The sequence below is a fragment of the Scyliorhinus torazame genome, chromosome 3 (genome assembly GCF_047496885.1).
Source record: "Scyliorhinus torazame isolate Kashiwa2021f chromosome 3, sScyTor2.1, whole genome shotgun sequence".
Taxonomy (NCBI): domain Eukaryota; kingdom Metazoa; phylum Chordata; class Chondrichthyes; order Carcharhiniformes; family Scyliorhinidae; genus Scyliorhinus; species Scyliorhinus torazame.
In genome coordinates this window covers 50,453,435-50,474,033 of record NC_092709.1, presented here as the reverse complement: position 1 = coordinate 50,474,033, position 20,599 = coordinate 50,453,435, and the positions used below count along the sequence as shown (strand labels likewise).

The 20,599-nt window shown below is 49.5% G+C and overlaps 1 protein-coding gene across 1 annotated transcript in view; it reads left to right on the top strand.

The window, feature by feature from the left end:
• Positions 1-12,582: 12,582 nt before the first annotated feature.
• Positions 12,583-20,599, top strand: part of plk4 (polo-like kinase 4 (Drosophila)) — a 97,086-nt gene continuing 89,069 nt past the window's right edge. Inside the window, exon 1 of the mRNA XM_072495662.1 lies at positions 12,583-12,759. Within this exon, the coding sequence (XP_072351763.1) occupies positions 12,727-12,759 (33 nt within the window). The 5' untranslated portion in view covers positions 12,583-12,726. The remainder of the gene's footprint in view (positions 12,760-20,599) is intronic.

Below are 20,599 nucleotides of genomic sequence, written 5' to 3'. Positions count from 1 at the left end.
CATTCTTTCATCCCTGCTATTTTCGAGGGACACCCCCCCTGCCCCCCCCCCCCCCTCCCGGCTGACGGGCTGGTTGCTGGGCGACAGAGGTTACCCATTGCGGTCGTGGCTGATGATGCTTATACAGAGGCCACAGACCAACGCAGAGACCCGCTATAATGAGGCCCATGCAGCAACCAGGGATGTTGTGGAGAGGTGCTTTGGCCTCCTGAAGATGAGATTCCGGTGCCTGGACCGCTCTGGAGGGGCCCTGCAGTACCACCCCGACAGAGTCGGGAGCATTGTTGTGGTCTGCTGTGTGTTGCGCAACATTGTCCAACAGAGGGGCGATGATCTGGAGGAGGATGCACAGGGGGAGCACGATGAAGATGTCACCTCTGCACATGAGGAGGAGGAGGTGGGGGGGGGCACAGATACGACCTGGGGACTGGATATGGCCGGGAGGCTGCACGACAACACTGGCTAGTAGAGCGAGCAGCGAGGCATTGATCGCCGCACGTTTCACGAACTAGGGGGAGTGCATCGCTGAGTAAGGTGTGGTAATAGAGGTATTACGGTACCTGGTATGCTGGAGCACCATTGGTGGAAACTGTATGCTTTCTATTGGTTAAGATGTATGGTAGCTCCGCCCTGCTAGGCGGGGTATAAGGGCCTGTGCCACCCCAGCAGCCTTCATTCTGTACCTGAGCTGCTGGGGGAAACATCTAGCTTATTAAAGCCTTCAGTTGGACTACAACCTCCCTTTAGTGGTCATTCATCGTGCATCACAAGGCACTTGCACCACGGACCACGCACAACCACACCACCCAGCACCCCCCCACTTCCCGCACCATCGCACAACCCTACCGCCCACACCACCACTTTCACAGCACCTTACACCTGCGGCACATTGTGAATGTTTTAATACAGTTGCTTGTGTCAGCGGGTGTGATCAGTGCCATGTTGAATGATGACAACCCGCTCTGCAATGAGCTGTGAGCTCCGGATCGCTAGACAATGTCTGACTCATGGCCATATCTGAACCCTCCACCTTGGTGGTCCCTGTATGCATCACGGACAATCCACCGCATGGCCATGTGGGGCAGCTGGCGTTGGTGGGCTGAGTGCGACGGGGTATTGGGGGGGGGGGGGGGGGGGGGGAGAAACATACACCCGGCCTCACCATTGTACAGAACTTCGACCCCAGCGACTCGGTCACCCTCACGACCCCTCAGGCACCGGACATAGCACAGAGGCATCTAGATTTGGTGTAACAGTGACTTTAATCACGACATTCACATACAAGTGCCCTAGCCCCTACAACTAAGCTGTGCCCTGCACCCGTGCCATCTACTACGTGTCTAACCTCTTGGCCTTACGTCTTGGTGTTTCCCCAGACGGTACAGCAGGAGTGGAGGTGGACTGCTGAGACTCCTGCCCTGCGACGTTGGTCCCCGTCGGCGCGCGTTTCCTGGGGCATCCCGGCTTGGATGGGCCAGGCTGCTTGGCGGGCGTGCTGGATGGCATGGTGCCACCCTGATCTGCCCGCTGCCCACCAGATACACCAGGGACGGAACAGGGGGAGTCCGAGTGTTCTGGAACATGCCTTGCTGGAATAACCGGGATGGGCACCAGAACTTCCTCCTCCCTTGGGGAACCCAGAGGCCCCCGGGCCTCACTATAGAAAGGTGGTGCGCACGGAGACAGGCGCCGTGGCACCACCAACTGGTGCTGCCAGTCCTGGAAGCCCACTGTGGAATCGACCAGGGTCTGAACGTTCCCAGCGATGGAGTTCAGGGAGTGTGCCATCCCTGTCAGGGACTGCGCAACCTCCCGCTGGGATTCTGCGACGCCATCCAGCACATGGGCAAGGCCGCCGATGCTCTCAGCGATGGCCTGCTGGGACAGGGCCATGGCCTGCTGAGACTGGGCCAGACCCCGGAGCGCGGCGGCAATGTCCAGCTGGCTCTGGCGCATGGCTGCCTGTGAGAGGGCAGCCCTGTCCTGGGCCACGGATGACGTGTGCACAAGCCCCACGCCTTGCAAAACCTGACCCATGGCCAAAACCGTTGCCCCCATTGCCTTCACCGCGGACGCCACCCGTGCGTTGTCGGCCTGGGTGGCAGCCATGACCGGCACCACTCCCTGCTCCTGGAACGCGGATGGACTCCTCGAACTGCGTCTGCAGATGCTGGAAGACGGCCGTCATCCCATTGTCCACTCCCTGGGTTTCCAAACGCATCGGGTCTATGGGTGGGTCTAGTAAGTCCAGGAACCCGGGAACCATCTGAGCGGAAGCTGGGTGCTGCGCCTGGGCTGCCGTCTGACCGTCCAGCCGCTCGTACCTCCACCTGCTGTAACGGTTCGGCTGTGTGGTGCGCACCAGTCAGTGACCCCGAAGCCTCATCACTTATGTGCCCAACCGAGGTGAGTGTATCTGCGATGGTGGATGTTGTGTGTGTCAGCAGTGCCGCAAACTCAAGGTCCTCATCTGTCCCCGGGTCTGGCGTCTCCTGTGTCGATCCTTGGACCGATGCAACTAGTCCGCGGACCATGTTAGGTGCCGTGTCCAGTGTGTCCGTTGACTGTCTAGCCGTCCTCTGTGCGTCACTATCCAGAGTCCTCGTCCTCTCTCCGTCACTGTCTTGGCTTGCAGCCCTCTCCTCGTCCGACTCACGGCCATCAGTGACATGATTGTTAGTCCTGTGTTCGTCCGTGTCGTGTCTGTCTATCCTCTGTGCGTCCCCCTCCAGTGCCCCGGCCTCAGAGGAGGGCCCTCCTGTCCGTCTTCCTTCCCCCCTCTGCCGTGCATCCGTGGGGGCGGATGAGCTGGCAGCTGGACGGCGGGGGCTTGTCCGAGACGTCCCTCGGGTGTGAGGGGGCAATGTGAGGGGGTGGGTTGAAGGGGGGGGCTTGGAGGCATTGTGAAGGGGTGGAGTGTCCGGGAGGATTAGCGGGTGGAGTGGTATGTGTCACGGGGTAGGTTTAAAGGGGGGGGTTGGGGGCAATGGTAGGGGGTATGCAGTGTGAGGGGGGAGACTGAGGGGGTGTTGACAGGCATGAGCCCTACTTGGTCCTGCGCCTCCGATCTGGCATGGCGCTACCTCCCGGGTGTCCAGAACCATCTGCTCATGGACAGTGAGGGGGTGCAGCACAGGTGATCCCCCTCCGGTTCTTGTACGCTCATATTGGTTGTGAGCAGTCTTATCCTGTTTTGGGGGGGGGGGGGGGGGGGGGGGGGGGCATCAGAGTTAGGCGGTTAGCATCAAGACGTGCAGATGTTGGCAACATTATTGGGTGGGGGACACTGGGCACCACGCCATGGCAGCTCTCAAGGGGGGGCTGTTGCCCATGTGGGTCAGGTACAACGTGGTGTCCCCAACCCCCCCCCCCTCCTCCGTGGGCGGGGGGGGGGGGGTCGCCCAGGCCGACAACGCACGGGTGGCGTCCGCGGTGAAGGCAATGGGGGCAACGGTTTTGGCCATGGGTCAGGTTTTGCAAGGCGTGGGGCTTGTGCACACGTCATCCGTGGCCCAGGACAGGGCTGCCCTCTCACGCCAGACCTTCCTGCGTGGGCGGGGGGGGGTCCCGTGAGACATGGTGGGGGAGGTGTGTGGCCTGGGGGAACACTCGGGGTACTTACCCTGTCAACTCTCGTGAGGTCATGGAGCTTCTTTCGGCACTGGTCTCCAGAGTGGGGGGTGTGCCCCACAGCGCTAACCACGGTGCCCACCTCACTCCAGCCGCGCTTCACAGTGCTGGATGGTTGCCAGTGCCCACGGCCTGGGCACAAGATGGCCCTGCGCTCTTCTACAGCGTCCAGCAGCGTCTTGAGATCACTGTCCCGGGACCTGGGAGCGGCACAGCGGGGCTCAGCCATCTCGATCCTTCGGGTCCTGTACGCGGATTGTGCACTTGAAATGATGCGGCGCGGCGTCAGCCGGGCGTCGCGCGATGACGCCACTGCTCTGGCGCCACGCCCACCGCGTTTCACACAGACCTGCTGCTGGCCCCTTTTCGAGGCCTGAATTGATCATGCCCGCGGCCGTTTCACGCCGTCATGAAACGCGACGGCGTTCACGACGGCGCGAACACTCTGCCTCAATATCAGAGAATCCCACCCAATGTGAAATAAACCTTGATGAGTGGCTGCAGTACATTCTATAAACAGTAGCTATAGTACACTGGTGATGGTGTAAATGAGTGTTTAAGTTAGTGGATGAGGGACTTCCGGGTGCGGCGATGACCAGCTGAGTCGCACGTTTCGGCAGCTCCCTGTGAAACGGACTTTTGGGCTCTTGATAGGAGCCCCAACGGCAATTTTGACGGCTAAAAACACTGTGCGGTAAACCAGAAGGGAATCCCCCCTGGATACGGATGGAAAAAGGAGGGGGAAGTGGCCAGATTGCAGTGGATCCTTTAGAACAGCGGCAAGGAAGGCAAGCAAAAACCAAGATGGCGTCGGAAGGTGGCAGTTTAATATGGGGCCCTGAACAACAAGAGTTCTTGAAATGCTGTGTGGAAGAGATCAAAAAGGAAATGAAGAAAGAGCTGTTGGCCCCGATACTACAGGCGATCGAAGGGCTAAAGGAGGAACAAAGACCCAGGAGCGGGAGCTTCGGGTCGTGAAGGCAAAGGCAGCCGAGAATGAGGACGATATACAGGGCCTGGTGGTGAAGACGGAGACGCAGGAGGCACATCAGAAACGATGTGTGGAAAGGTTGGAGGCACTGGAAAACAACGCAAGGAGGAACAACCTGAAGGTGTGGAGGGAGCGGACGTCGGGGCATATGTGAGCACGATGCTGCACTTGTTAATGGGAGCGGAGGCCCCGGCGGGTCCGTTGGAGGTGGAGGGAGCATACCGAGTGATGGCGCGAGGACCGAGAGCAGGAGAAATTCCCAGAGCCATAGTGGTGAGATCCCTCCGTTTTAAGGATAGAGAAATGGTCCTTAGATGGGCGAAGAAAACTCGGAGCAGTAAATGGGAGAACGCGGTGATCCGCGTTTATCAAGACTGGAGTGCGGAGGTGGCGAGAAGGAGGGCGAGCTTTAATCGGGCCAAGGCGGTGCTTCATAAAAAGAAGATAAAATTTGGAATGCTGCAACCGGCAAGACTGTGGGTCACATATCGAGAGAGGCACCACTACTTTGAGACGGCGGATGAAGCGTGGACTTTTATTGTGGAAGAAAAACTGGAATGAGCGGGTTATTAAAAAGAACGTTCGAACAAAGTGGTGGGGCGAATGTGGGGGGCAAAGAGGGGTTTTATGTACTAATCCTGCGATGTGGTAACTTTTCTCTCTCCCACAGGTGGTGATGGGGGGAGGAGGGGAGGTGGAGGAGATGGGGCGTTGGCCATTGGGGGCGGGGCCAAGGAAGAAGCGCGGGCTTGGTTCCCGCGCTATGATAATCATGGCGGGAATAGAGAAGCAGGAAGGAGGGGGCGTCGCACGGTGCGAGCCGAGGTCACGGGGGGAAGCCGAGGTCAGCCAGAGTTTGCTGACTTCTGGGAGCAACATGGGGGGAGTAATTACGCTAGCGGGGGATCTAGCGGGGGGGGTGGGAGGGGGGAATTACTGGGTTGCTGCTGCTGGGGAGAGGGGGGAGCTGGTATGGGAGAGGATGGGCGGGGGGGCACCGCCTGGGGGAGATACAGCTGCGTGGGAACCGGGTGAGGAGCTGGAAAAAGGTGATGGCTAATCGACAAGGGGGGGGGGTAGGAAGCCCCCCAACTCGGCTGATCACGTGGAACGTGAGAGGGCTGAACGGGCCGATAAAGAGGGCACGGGTACTCGCACACCTTAAGAAACTTAAGGCAGATGTGGTTATGTTACAGGAAACGCACCTGAAACTGATAGACCAGGTTAGGCTACGCAAAGGATGGGTGGGGCAGGTGTTCCATTCGGGGCTAGATGCGAAAAACAGGGGGGTGGCTATATTAGTGGGGAAGCGGGTAATGTTCGAGGCAAAGACTATAGTGGCGGATAACGGGGGCAGATACGTGATGGTGAGTGGCAAACTACAGGGGGAGACGGTGGTTTTGGTAAACGTATATGCCCCGAACTGGGATGATGCCAATTTTATGAGGCGGATGCTAGGACGCATTCCGGACCTAGAGATGGGAAAGCTGATAATGGGGGGAGATTTTAATACGGTGTTGGAACCAGGGCTGGATAGGTCGAAGTCCAGGACTGGAAGGAGGCCGGCAGCAGCCAAGGTACTTAAAGATTTTATGGAGCAGATGGGAGGTGTAGACCAGTGGAGATTTAGCAGACCTAGGAGTAAGGAGTTCTTGTTTTTCTCCTATGTCCATAAAGTCTACTCGCGAATAGACTTTTTTGTGCTGGGTAGGGCATTGATCCCGAAGGTGAGGGGAACGGAGTATACGGCTATAGCCATTTCGGATCACGCTCCACACTGGGTGGACTTGGAGATAGGGGAGGAAACAGGAGGGCGCCCACCCTGGAGAATGGACATGGGACTAATGGCAGATGAGGGGGTGTGTCTAAGGGTGAGGGGGTGCATTGAAACGTACTTGGAACTCAATGATAATGGGGAGGTCCAGGTGGGAGTGGTCTGGGAGGCGTTGAAGGCGGTGGTTAGAGGGGAGCTGATATCAATAAGGGCACATAAAGGGAAGCAGGAGAGTAAGGAACGGGAGCGGTTGCTGCAAGAACTTTTGAGGGTGGACAGACAATATGCGGAAGCACCGGAGGAGGGACTGTACAGGGAAAGGCAAAGGCTACATGTAGAATTTGACTTGCTGACTACAGGCACTGCAGAGGCACAATGGAGGAAGGCACAGGGTGTACAGTACGAATATGGGGAGAAGGCGAGCAGGTTGCTGGCACACCAATTGAGGAAAAGGGGAGCAGCGAGGGAAATAGGGGGAGTGAGGGATGAGGAAGGAGAGATGGAGCGGGGAGCGGAGAGAGTGAATGGAGTGTTCAAGACATTTTATAAAAAATTATATGAAGCTCAACCCCCGGATGGGAGGGAGAGAATGATGGGCTTCTTGGATCGGCTGGAATTTCCCAAGGTGGAAGAGCAGGAAAGGGTGGGACTGGGAGCACAGATCGAGGTAGAAGAAGTGGTGAAAGGAATTAGGAGCATGCAGGCGGGAAAGGCCCCGGGACCGGATGGATTCCCAGTCGAATTCTATAGAAAATATGTGGACTTGCTCGCCCCGGTACTGACGAGGACCTTTAATGAGGCAAAGGAAAGGGGACAACTGCCCCCGACTATGTCTGAAGCAACGATATCGCTTCTCTTAAAGAAGGAAAAGGACCCGCTACAATGCGGGTCCTATAGACCTATTTCCCTCCTAAATGTAGATGCCAAGGTTCTGGCCAAGGTAATGGCAATGAGAATAGAGGAATGTGTCCCGGGGGTGGTCCACGAGGACCAAACTGGGTTTGTGAAGGGGAGACAGCTGAACACGAATATACGGAGGTTGTTAGGGGTAATGATGATGGCCCCACCAGAGGGAGAAACGGAGATAGTAGTGGCGATGGATGCCGAAAAAGCATTTGATAGAGTGGAGTGGGATTATTTGTGGGAGGTGTTGAGGAGATTTGGTTTTGGAGAGGGGTATGTTAGATGGGTGCAGCTGTTGTATAGGGCCCCAGTGGCGAGCGTGGTCACGAATGGACGGGGATCTGCATATTTTCGGCTCCATAGAGGGACAAGGCAGGGATGCCCTCTGTCCCCATTATTGTTTGCACTGGCGATTGAGCCCCTGGCGATAGCGTTGAGGGGTTCCAAGAAGTGGAGGGGAGTACTTAGGGGAGGAGAAGAGCACCGGGTATCTTTGTATGCGGACGATTTGCTACTATACGTGGCGGACCCGGCGGAGGGGATGCCAGAAATAATGCGGATACTTGGGGAGTTTGGGGATTTTTCAGGGTATAAATTGAACATGGGGAAAAGTGAGTTGTTTGTGGTGCATCCAGGGGAGCAGAGTAGAGAAATAGAGGACCTACCGTTGAGGAAGGTAACAAGGGACTTTCGTTACCTGGGGATCCAGATAGCTAAGAATTGGGGCACATTGCATGGGTTAAATTTAACGCGGTTGGTGGAACAGATGGAGGAGGATTTCAAGAGATGGGATATGGTATCCCTGTCAATGGCAGGGAGGGTGCAGGCGGTTAAGATGGTGGTCCTCCCGAGATTCCTCTTCGTGTTTCAGTGCCTCCCGGTGGTGATTACGAAGGCTTTTTTTAAAAGGATTGAAAAGAGCATCATGGGTTTTGTGTGGGCCGGGAAGACCCCGAGAGTGAGGAAGGGATTCTTACAGCGTAGCAGGGATAGGGGGGGGGCTGGCACTACCGAGCCTAAGTGAGTATTATTGGGCCGCTAATATTTCAATGGTGAGTAAGTGGATGGGAGAGGAGGAGGGAGCGGCGTGGAAGAGATTAGAGAGGGCGTCCTGTAGGGGGACTAGCCTACAGGCTATGGTGACAGCCCCATTGCTGTTCTCACCGAGGAACTACACCACAAGCCCGGTGGTGGTGGCTACACTGAAGATTTGGGGACAGTGGAGACGGCATAGGGGAAAGACTGGAGCCTTGGGGGGGTCCCCGATAAGAAACAACCATAGGTTTGCCCCGGGGGGAATGGATGGGGGATACGGAATGTGGCAAAGAGCAGGAATAACGCAACTGAAAGATCTGTTTGTGGATGGGAAGTTCGCGAGTCTGGGAGCGCTGACCGAGAAATATGGGTTGCCCCAAGGGAATGCATTCAGGTATATGCAACTGAGGGCTTTTGCGAGGCAACAGGTGAGGGAATTCCCGCAGCTCCCGACACAAGAGGTGCAGGACAGAGTGATCTCAAAGACATGGGTGGGGGATGGTAAGGTGTCAGATATATATAGGGAAATGAGGGACGAAGGGGAGACTATGGTAGATGAACTAAAAGGGAAATGGGAAGAAGAGCTGGGGGAGGAGATCGAGGAGGGGCTGTGGGCAGATGCCCTAAGCAGGGTAAACTCGTCGTCCTCGTGTGCCAGGCTAAGCCTGATTCAGTTTAAGGTATTACACAGGGCACATATGACTGGAGCACGGCTCAGTAAATTTTTTGGGGTGGAGGATAGGTGTGCGAGGTGCTCAAGAAGCCCAGCGAATCATACCCATATGTTTTGGTCATGCCCGGCACTACAGGGGTTTTGGATGGGGGTGACAAAGGTGCTTTCAAAAGTAGTAGGAGTCCGGGTCGAACCAAGCTGGGGGTTGGCTATATTTGGGGTTGCACAAGAGCCGGGAGTGCAGGAGGCGAGAGAGGCCGATGTTTTGGCCTTTGCGTCCCTAGTAGCCCGGCGCAGGATATTGCTAATGTGGAAAGAAGCCAAGCCCCCGGGGGTGGAGACCTGGATAAATGACATGGCGGGGTTTATAAAGCTAGAGCGGATTAAGTTCGTCCTAAGGGGGTCGGCTCAAGGGTTCACCAGGCGGTGGCAACCGTTCGTCGAATACCTCGCAGAAAGATAGACGGAATGGGAAAAAGAAGGCAGCAGCAGCAGCCCAGGATCGGGGGGGGGGGGGGGAGGAGGCGGAACCAGAAGGACTCTCAGGGTTGTTAATATATACTGTATAGTATGTATAGGTCGTTGCTACAGATAATTATATATTGGACTGTTAAATTATATTTTTGGAGAGTGTTACTTGTGACAAGGCAGTTGCCAATTAGGGCTAGTTTTCATTTTTGTTATTTATTATTTATTCATTTTTTGTTTATAAAATAGGTCATTGTTATTTGTGTTGTTATAATATTGTGTAAAGGATGCACAATGTACTGTGAGGGTTGACCAAAAATTTTCAATAAAATATTTAATTTAAAAAAAAGTTAGTGGATGAGATGCCAATCATGTCCTGGAGGTATCAAGCTTCTCGGGTGTTGCTGTAGCTGTACTTATCAAGGCAAGTGGAGAGCATTTCATCACACTCCTGACTCGTTTCTTGACTGTTAAGAAGCTTCAAGATATTATGTTAGTGACTCATTGTGATACCTTGCAACAATGTCTTGGGTTGAGATTACCGGGCTGCCTCCAACATCAGAGTCCATCTTCCTTTTGTGTCAGGGACTCCAGCTACTGCAGAATTTCCATATCTCCAACCCCTGGTGCCCCAGTGACCTTAGTTTTACGTCTCTCTACATTGTATTTCATCATTTTCCCAAACTGAAATTCCTTGCCTCAGTATTCATGCTTGTTTAAAAAATAGAAGATATTAATTGTGGTCCTCATGAGGGTGACCACATGTTCCAGTTTCAACGGGCCACTTTTGGTTTTTCACTAAGTGTCTCAGTGTATTGACATTTTTCTCCAAATCTCTCAAATATCCAGGTTTTCAGCTGTGCTGTCTCCTTCCCTTTATGCCACCCTCACAGAGAGCTGGAGGCCAGAGGGGTGAGTTGGAGGCCAGCAAGGGTGAGCTACCTCAGTGCGAGTGCATAATATAAAATTGCTCAAAAGTCAGTGCTAATTGGTAAACTTACTCTCGAGGCCAAAAAAAATGGCTTTGTATGAAGTGAATATGTCACACTGATGTAGTCTAGGTGCCCTTCTTTGAGTAGAATATATTGTTAGTTCAGAATGCTGGGGCAGCATGGTGGCACAGTGGTTAGCACTGCTGTCTCACAGTACCAGGGACCCCAGTTCAATTCCGGGCTTGGGTGACTGTGTGGAGTTTGCACATTCTCCCCATGTCTGCATGGGTTTCCTCCAGGTACATGTGACTCCAGCTATGGTTGACTCTTAAAAGTTAGGGGTGGGCAACAAATGCTGGGCCAGCCATCAATGCCCACATCCCCAAAATGTATTTTTAACAATTGAATGCACTAAAATTGACGGTTACAAGTGCCAGCCATAACCAACTGAACCCTGGAGGAGCCAGCCATGATGCAACTGCAGTGCTCTTTCAATCTCCTGCTGGTGGGAGTCAATGACAAGTGCCCAGGTGAGTAGGCCAGTGGGGCAGGCATTGATTTGTAAAAGTTACAACGGTTACAGGGGATTTATTGGTAGTCACAGGGGTAATTTACCTGGTAGGCAGCGTGGTGGCACACAGCACCAGGGACCCAGGTTTGATTCCGGCCTTGGGTGACTGACTGTTTGTCACATTCTCCCTGTTTTTCAAAATTCATTTACAGGATGTGGGTGTTGCTGGTTAGGCCAGCATTTATTTCCCATCCCCAGTTGCCCTTCTGAAGGTGGTCGTGAGTTGCCTTCTTGAACTACTGCAGACCTTGAGGTGTAGATACACCCACTGTGCTGTTAGGGAGGGAGTTCCAGGATTTTGACCCAGCGAAAGTGGTGAGTCATTTTGAGGGGAACCCCCAGGGTTCCCATGTATCTGTTGCTCTTGTCCTTCTAGATGGTAGTTGTTGTGTCTTTGTGGGTTTCCTCTGGGTACTCCGGTTACTTCCCACAAACCAAAGATGTGTAGATTAGGTGGCTTGGCCATACTAAATTGCCCCTGAGTGTTTAAAGGTCCGCTTAGGTGGGGCTACGGGGATAGCACTGTAGGGATTCTATGGGATCGGCCTCTGGGTGACAACAGAAGATTGACAGCAGGGTCTGCCAACCGCAAGCCCTTTGAAGAGGATGTTGGACAGCGCCCATCGGTAAACCACCATCCAGCACTGAGGAAGATGATAAGGTATTATAAAAGCAAATTACTGTGAATGCTGGAATCAAAAATAGAAAGTACTGGACAGTCATCATCTGTGGAAAGAAATCGGACCTAACGTTTCGAGTCTGGATGACTCGTTGACAAAGAGCCTTCCAGACTCGAGAGATGACAGGCAAGTTCGATTGAGCATATTCAATCAAACATCTGATTAAAAGATAGCTTGTTTTCCTGTTTGTGGTTCCGGGCGCAAACAAAATTTCCCACACGGTTGCCAGTTTAAAATCCAGCTTCTAGCTGAAAATATCGCATCTTAAAACCCAGTGTGTAAATGAAAATAAACAAGGAAATGTTTAAATGGAAATTAGCCTTGCATTTTTCAACAACACAATTAATTATGGAGGGTGGGGGGGGGGGGTATCAACCCACGAAAGCGTAAAGACCAACGCCACAGTTGCTTCAGGCGGTACTACTATTGCACTTAGTGAATTGTCAGCAATAAAAAACTATTTCAGCCTGAGCTGCTTTACAAAGCTTCTAAATATAAAGAAATTACAGCTGCCTTACTAGCCTCGCATAGCGATTAACCCTCAGGCCGATGAGAGTGCGATAAGACTTTGCATACCGTTTCGAAACGGTACCCATTACATAAACACCACTCAAAGCACGATCACTCCACACCGCTCTCGTTTGGAGAGACGGTGCAGACACGATGGGCCAAATGGCCGGGACGATTCTGCGAGCCACCGCCGGAGGTCTGCGCGCGCACTGCAGGCGGCGGAGCCAGTCACGTGATACAATATAGTCAGGCAATATTTTTGAAAAATCCGAGCCTGAAGGCTTTTAATGTCTCCTAATGGTTACTGCCGTGACTTATTGTGGTAAGAATGTAAAAGTATTATTGTTTTTTTTTGTTTGTTGCCCTTTGTTTTCCCTTCCCCGCCCCCATCGATGACGTCAGCGGAGCCTCGTTGTGGGTGTAAACGGCGGATTTTTTGAAAATGGGGAGGTTGTGTCTTGCGGCGGAGGGAGTGAGGCAGCGCGCGGTCGGTCAGTGAGCCCGCGCCCTACCGGGAGGGCGGGGGAGGGCTCACTACAAACACAGCCCGACCAGCGGCATGGCGGCCGTCTGCATCGGCGACAAGATAAAGGTAGTGTCCTTTAATCATCGTAGATTTCTGTTACCGATCGGAGTCGTATTTGCCACAGGCGGCATTCGCCCAGATCTGGGGCTGGCCTTCCGGCCCCATTCTTCTCACGAGTTGTCGTCGATATCCTGAACTCCTGCCTGTGTGTTCTCTGACCGACATTGTTCTGATAGCAAACTGCCAATGATTCTGCCTCTGACAAGACTTGCAAGGTGGTTTGTTTTCGTTAGCACAGAAGTCTGATGCTCCTGGAAGCCAAGCTCATGAGAAATCCATAGAGATTACTCATTCAGTCTTTCTGTGAGAGATGGCCATTCCCTCGGCTAACTTCAGATAAACTTGTCTGAACTGTTGTCAACATTCATTCGTCCCCAGTTTGCCTCGAGATGTAGCGGTGATTTTTGATTTACATCTGAATGCTACTTTAGTTCAAGGAGGCAGCTCACCAGTTCGTGTGGACTGAGCCAATATGCAGGCCATTGGTACACATTCTTAAAGGGCATTAGTGAACATGTCAGGTGTTTATGACAATCTAGCAGTATCTGGATTTTTATTTTCTCCAAGTGACCGCCCAGAGATTGCATCTGAACCTCTTGCTTGCTGGTGCAGTCCCAGAACCCCAAGGCCGATGCTAATGCAACAAGACTAAGAACATTACAGCGCAGTACAGGCCCTTCAGCCCTTGATGTTGCGCTGACCTGTGAAACCACTCTAAAGCTCATTTACACTATTCCCTTATCGTCCATATGTCTATCCAATGACCATTTGATTACCCTTAGTGTTGGCGAATCCACTACTGTTGCAGGCAGGGCATTCCACACCCTTGCTACTCTGAGTAAAGGACCTATCTCTGACGTCTGTCATATCTATCTCCCCTCAATTTAAAGCTATGTCCCCTCGTGCTAGACATCACCATCCAAGGAAAAAGGCTCTCACTGTCCACCCTATCCAATCCTCTGATCACCTTGTATGCCTCAATTAAGTCACCTCTTAACCTTCTTCTCTCTAACGAAAACAGCCTCAAGTCCCTCAGCCTTTCCTCATAAGATCTTCCCTCCATACCAGGCAACATTCTGGTAAATCTTCTCTGCACCCTTTCCAATGCTTCCACATCCTTCCTATAATGCGGTGACCAGAATTGCACACAATACTCTAAATGTGGCCGCACCAGAGTTTTGTACAGCTGCAACATGACCTCATGGCTCCGAAACTCAATCCCTCTACCAATAAAAGCTAACACACCGTACGCCTTCTTAACAACCCTCTCAACCTGAGTGACAACTTTCAGGGATCTATGTACATGGACACCGAGATCTCTCTGCTCATCCACACTGCCAAGAATCTTACCATTAGCCTAGTACTCTGTCTTCCTGGTATTCCTTCCAAAATGAATCACCTCACACTTCTCTGCATTAAACTCCATTTGCCACCTCTCAGCCCAGCGCTGCAGCTTATCTATGTCCCTCTGTAACTTGTAACATCCTTCCGCACTGTCCACAACTCCACCGACTTTAGTGTCATCTGCAAATTTACTCACCCATCCTACTACGCCCTCCTCCAGGTCATTTATAAAAATGACAAACAGCAGTGGCCCCAAAACAGATCCTTGTGGTACACCACTAGTAACTGGACTCCAGTCTGAACACTTCCCATCAACCACCACCCTTTGTCTTCTTCCAGCTAGCCAATTTCTGATCCAAACTGCTAAATCGCCCTGAATCCCATGCTTCCGTATTTTCTGCAGTAGCCTACTGTGGGGAATTGCATATGGAAAACGCATATTGTTTTGAAATGTTACCCATTTTATAGCCCAATTACATAATTACACTTGCTGTATCGTGATAAAACTTTAATCGTCTGCCAGTGTGAAGCACAAATACAACAAGTTGTTCTCAACTTATTGAGTCCCCTGGGCCACCCTTGTTTGTGTTTTCTCCATTGCCTTAATGGGGCCTTTGGCATTGTCTTGCTTCCCTGGCTTTCTTCAGGCCTCCCTTAGTATATAAACCATAGAAGAGTTAAGACTTGGAAAAAGGCTATTTACCCATTGTGACCTTGACGAAGAAAAAAAGAAACTGGCTGCTCATTCTAATCCTGCTCTCTAGCACCTGGTCTGTAGACTTGCAGGTTGCAGCACTTCAGCTGCAGGTCCAGGTACCTTTTTTAGATGAGTTGAGTGTTTCAGCATCAACCACCATCTTGGTGAATTCCAGATGCCAACCATCCTTTGTAAAAAAGGTTCCCTCAAATCCTCCTACCATTGCCTTCAATCTATGCCACCTGACAATTGACCCCCTTAGCTGAGGAAAACAATTTTTTCCTGACTACATGGTCCAGGTCTCTCAATTTTGTACACCTCAATTAGGTCAGCCCTTAACCTCCTCGTAGCTGTAATCTTCAAGTCCTGGCAACATTCTTAAATCTCCTCTGCACTCTCTCCAGATCAATTATACCCTCCCTGTAATGTGACCAGACTGCACACAAAATTCCAGCTGTGGCCTAACCACTGTTTTTATGCCGTTCCATCATTACATCCCAGTTTTTGTATTTAGCACCTCGCCCATAAAAGGAAAGCATTCCATGTGTTTTCTTGACCACCTTGTCCATCTGTCCTGCTACCTTCAAGTATCTGTGGAATTGCATTTCAAGGTATCTCACTTGTCAACCCAATGCAATATCTTCCCATTTATTGAGGATTCCCTTGCTTTGTTTACACTCCCCAAATGCAGTACCTCTCACTTTTCCAGATTGAATTCTATTTGCCACTGCTCTGCCAACTCAACCAAATCATTGATATCATTCTGGAGTCGACAGCTATTGTCCTCCCCTGTCAACTACACAACAAATTTTTCTCTCATCTACATATTTCCCAAACATGCCACCCATATTTAAATCTATGTCGTTAATATATGCGACAAACAGCAAGGGCCCAAGACTGAGCCCTGTGGGACCTCACTGGAAACCGTTTCCATTTGTTAAAAAAAAAATCAGCCATTACCTTTTGTTTCCTGCCACTGAGCCAATTTTGGATCCAATCTGCCACCTTCCCCTGTATCCCATGAGATCTCACTTTTTTGACCAGTCTGCCATGTGGACCTTGTCAAATGCCTTACTGAAATCCACGTAGACAATATTCACTCCAGTACCTTCATCTTGTTGCTTCCTCAAAATATTCTATTAAGTTATTAAGACCTAATCTTCCCTTAAGAAAACGCATGTTGACTATCACTGATCAACCTGTGACTTTCTAAGTGACAGTTTATCCTGTCTCTCAAAATAGTTTCCATTTTGTCCATCATTGAAGTCAGACTGACCTGCCTAAATCTAATTTTCTGGCATACCCTTGCACCCTTTTAAAATAATGGTACAGCATTTGCAAACCTTTAATCCTCTGGAACCTCGCTTATATTTAGTGAGGATTGGAAAATGATCCTCAGAGCATGTGCTGTTTTGTCCCTTGCTTCCTTCAACAGCCTTGGATACAACCCATCTGGCCCTGGTTATCCACCTTCAATGATGCCAGTACCTCCTCTCACACTATACCTATTGTATCTAATATCTCACACTCATCATCTTTAACTAGAATGTCTGAATCAACCCTCTCTTAGTGAAGATAGTAAAAATACTCATTGAGATCCCTGCCCACATCTTTCAAATGAACCCATTAATTGAAATGAAAGTTGCCAAAGTCCCAGAGGACCATAGACTTCTCTCCCCTTTGACAGAGCGAGCTGACTGGTGGCAATTTAACCTGAGGGTAACCACACCTCAGGAGAGGGGCAAGGCTGAGAAGGATATCCTCAGCTGATAGGAGAATTGAATCTGTAATGTTGACGTCACTCCGCATCACAAACTAGCTGTCTAGCCAACTGAACTAACGGTCCCCAACCCACAAATTACCATGTTTACCTCTGATAGGTCTTACCTTTTCTTTAGTTATGGTAAAACATCTTAGGACTTCCTTTGATTTTTACCTACCAATATTTTTTCGTATCCCCTCTTTACTTTCCTAATTTATATTTTTACTTCGCCCCTGTACATTTTATACTCTAGGCTTTCCATAGTCTTTTGTCACTGTCATAAGCTTTCTTTTTCTGCTTTATCTTGGTCTATATGCATCTGAATAACCAGAGGGTTCTAGATTTGGCAGTACTGCCCTTCTTTGTGGGGACACTGCCTGAAGAATTTTGACTTTGAATTCCTCCCACTGATTTGCCAGCTTTTCCTTCTGATAGCGTTATCCAGCCCACTTTTACAATTCATCTCTGAGCTTTGTAAAAGTGGCCTTCCCTGAATTTAGAACAGTCCAGTCTCATGATCTCCACCTATCTGATTTTTCTTCTAGGGTAGTACTCAAATTCTGCTTCAGTTCTTGCTAGGACAAAGCTATTGAGTCTTTGTTTCCAATGTCCATCCTTTGCTATCTTTTTCTCTCTAACTTAACTTGGCAGCACGGTGGCGCAATGGTTAACACTGCTGCCTCACAGCGCCGAGTCTCAGGTTCGATCCCGGCTCTGGGTCATTGTCCGTGTGGAGTTTGCACATTCTTCCCGTGTTTGCGTAGGTTTTGTTCCCACAACCCAAAATGTACAGGTTAGGTGGATTGGCCGTGCTAAATGACCCCTGGAAAAAATGAATTGGGTACTCTAAATGTATAAATATAAAACTGCACTTGGCAACCCTTTTGGTTCCTGAACTTCTATTCTTGATCTAACCCACTCACTTGTCTATCCAGTTGATTCAGATAATCCTCTGCCACACCCACATTTCAAAAGGTGATATCTGCCTCTCGTCCTCTTCCTTCTATCTTGTGTCAATTGACAATGGTTTTGATGGTCATCGTTAGACTTTTAATTCCAGTTTTATTTATTGGATTCAAATTTCATTATCTACCATGGCAGGATTTGCACCCGGAGGATTACCCTGGGTCTCTGATTGCTGGTCGAGTGACAATACCACAAAGCCACAGCCTCCCCTTGTTGACCTTTTTTGAGTCTTTTGGACTGTACTTAAATAAGGCAGTGATGTTTGACTAGGCCTGCCATAGTCCCTTAGCTCTTCCTTTGTTCTGGCTATGACTGTGGTGTCACCTGTACACTTGCAAATCCATATGATGCAGCCGCTTCTCCCTAGTAACTCTTCTTGCACCACCCTCGTTATATTCCCTCCCACAGAATTAACCATCCTGCATGACAGAAAACTGACTCCCTTCTTAAACTGGAATTGGTGTGTGCCCATCGCCAACTGTGCAGTCTCCTGAAGTGTTTCTCCATAGTTTTTCTATTAGCCACACAAGTTGTTGGGCTGCACCAAAGTCTGCAAGGCATTTCCATAGAGCTAGACCGCTTTGGCATTGTCCATGAACGTGAGCCAAAGCTGGGCCTTCTGCTTAGTTCCGCATTTCTTCATGAGATTTCTGAGCACGATCATAATGCCAGTTGTACCCTTTCCAGGAATGAAGCCAAACTGTTCCTCTACCACATCTCTGTTCACACAGTGAGTGACACCTTGCCTGATGACGTCAAGTAGTACTTTAGATGCATGATTGTTGAGACTTGGCATACAATGTTTTGGACAGTCCTGTTAGTGTTGGCTATCTTGGAAATTGTGACCATCTCCAATATGGTTCATTCATGAGGACATTCATTAGTTGTCCATATCTCATCAATAATCTCTTTCGTTGCATCTGCTACTGTTTCATCTAATGATTTCTGCAGGTATCTGATCTTGTTCTTCTGGATTTCCACTCTTGATGTTCCTTTTTTTTCCCTGTATTTGTTTTTTTTAAATTTTCAAATGAAGGTTACAATTTAGCGAGGTCAATCTACCTACCCTGCACATCTTTGGGTTGTAGGAGTGAGACCCCCACACACGGGGAAAATGTGCAAACTCCTCACAAACAATGGCCCGAGCCGGGATCGAACCTGGGTCTCAGCACGTGAAGCAGCAGTGCTAACCACTGCGCCATCGTGTTACCCTTTCGTGATGCTCTTTATAGCTTTTCTCATCTACGCAGTACGGCAGATTTTAATACTTGTTTTAACTTTCATTCTTCATTGCTTGTCTTTTCAGATTCTTCAAACAGCTTCCTGCAATAATTTTCCAGTCTCATCCTGCCTGATGAACTATCATACAAGTTTTATGTTATCATCCTTGATACGTATTCCTAGGTTTACAAACTACTTTCCAGCTATGACCTTGACTAGTGAACATGTTTTCTTGGCATTATCATTCTTGAAAGCTTCCACTGCTTCTGTAGCTTTTTACTCAGCCAGTTGTTTTCGGCTTTTATACAGGCTTTCCTTAAAGCACACCATTTGGGGTATTGGATTTGTTTATTGTCATGTGTACTGAGGTACAGTGAAAAGTATTGTTCATAGGGCATACATAAATACACAATGTAAATATGTAAACAATGTTTATTCTCTGTTAGGTCGAAACATCCAAGTGTCATCCAAGGCTGTTTTGCATCTTGTTGTTTCAGGCTATGTTCATCTAATACTGTCAAAGCTGTTGATAATGACTGCCATCTATTTTCTTTCTCCTGTATCTATCCTTGTTTCAAACTCCATTGAATTTTTCAGGATGAATTCCAGTTTTCTCTTTGGTCTTTTCCTGTTTGTTAGCTTATCATTGTAGTGCTAACATCTTTCTTTGATTTTTCTCTGCCTGTAGGACTTTAATTTCTTTCCTGTGTAATTGGCTCCAACACGAACCATGAATTCTGGCTGTATTTCTTCCTTGCTCAGAATATTATGTATCCATTCCATGTTATCCTCTGCCCTGGGGCCAGGGTGAAAGACTGTGATTGCTGAAATGCCTCCCTGATTATCAAACCCTTTTAATTACATTAATAGGTTTCTGTGCCCCTGTCCATTCATTTACCAATGGTACCCTGGGTTTACTTACAATGGCACTCCCCGAGATGTTATTCACCGTACAGAAAACCAGATCGAGTATATTCCATACATTGACCACTCTGTAAAGAAAATTTCCTGACATTGATCATGAATTTATCTTTGAGTTTGATTCCATGCATACGTTCTGTTCTGTAGCAAGTTAACAAATTAATATTCTAAATTTACCTTCTCCATTCCTTTTAATTACCTGAAATACCCCAATTAAAAACCAGCTCTCAAGCACCAGGTGCCTGTAAATGCACTCCTTAAGGATTCCTATACTGTCTGCTGCTTCCTAGCATACTGGATGACCGCCAACACGCTCTCCTCTTGAAGTCTTGGCTGCAGGGTAACACCTCTTGAAAGCATGCGACCCATAAAGCTTTCAGCTTTCCACGTGCGTTGTTGTAATGCCAATCACAAAGCTCACAAACCCGATTTAAGGGAGACAATGCCTGTACATCTGGCTGTTTGTGTTCTTGAGTTCCCATATGGACCAGGATGTACATGCAATAAATCTTGACTTGTGCCATATTCCCATATGTCGAATGTACTTGGCATAAATCAGTCACATCAGCCTTGCCTGTATCCCCTTTGCACTCCATCCTCAATGTCTTGAGCTCGAATAATTCACTCTGTCTCTCTTATAATGTTCTCCATCAAACGAAAATCCCGTTTTTTCAGCCAACGCCTCACTTGTACTTCTGTTTTGATACATGCAAAAAAATATTCTATAGTGAATTGTGAGGGCCAAAGATAATGGCTAAGTTACCAATTTGCACCTTCTAAGTGGTATTGCTGCGTTTTAATTATCCTCCGTTAAAAGCATTGTACAATTCAAGTTTTTTTTTTAATTTTTAAAAAAATTCTCCTTTTTCACATTTTCTCCCACATTTACACCCATCAACAAGAAACAATAGTCAGCAAGATATGTCAATCCCCAT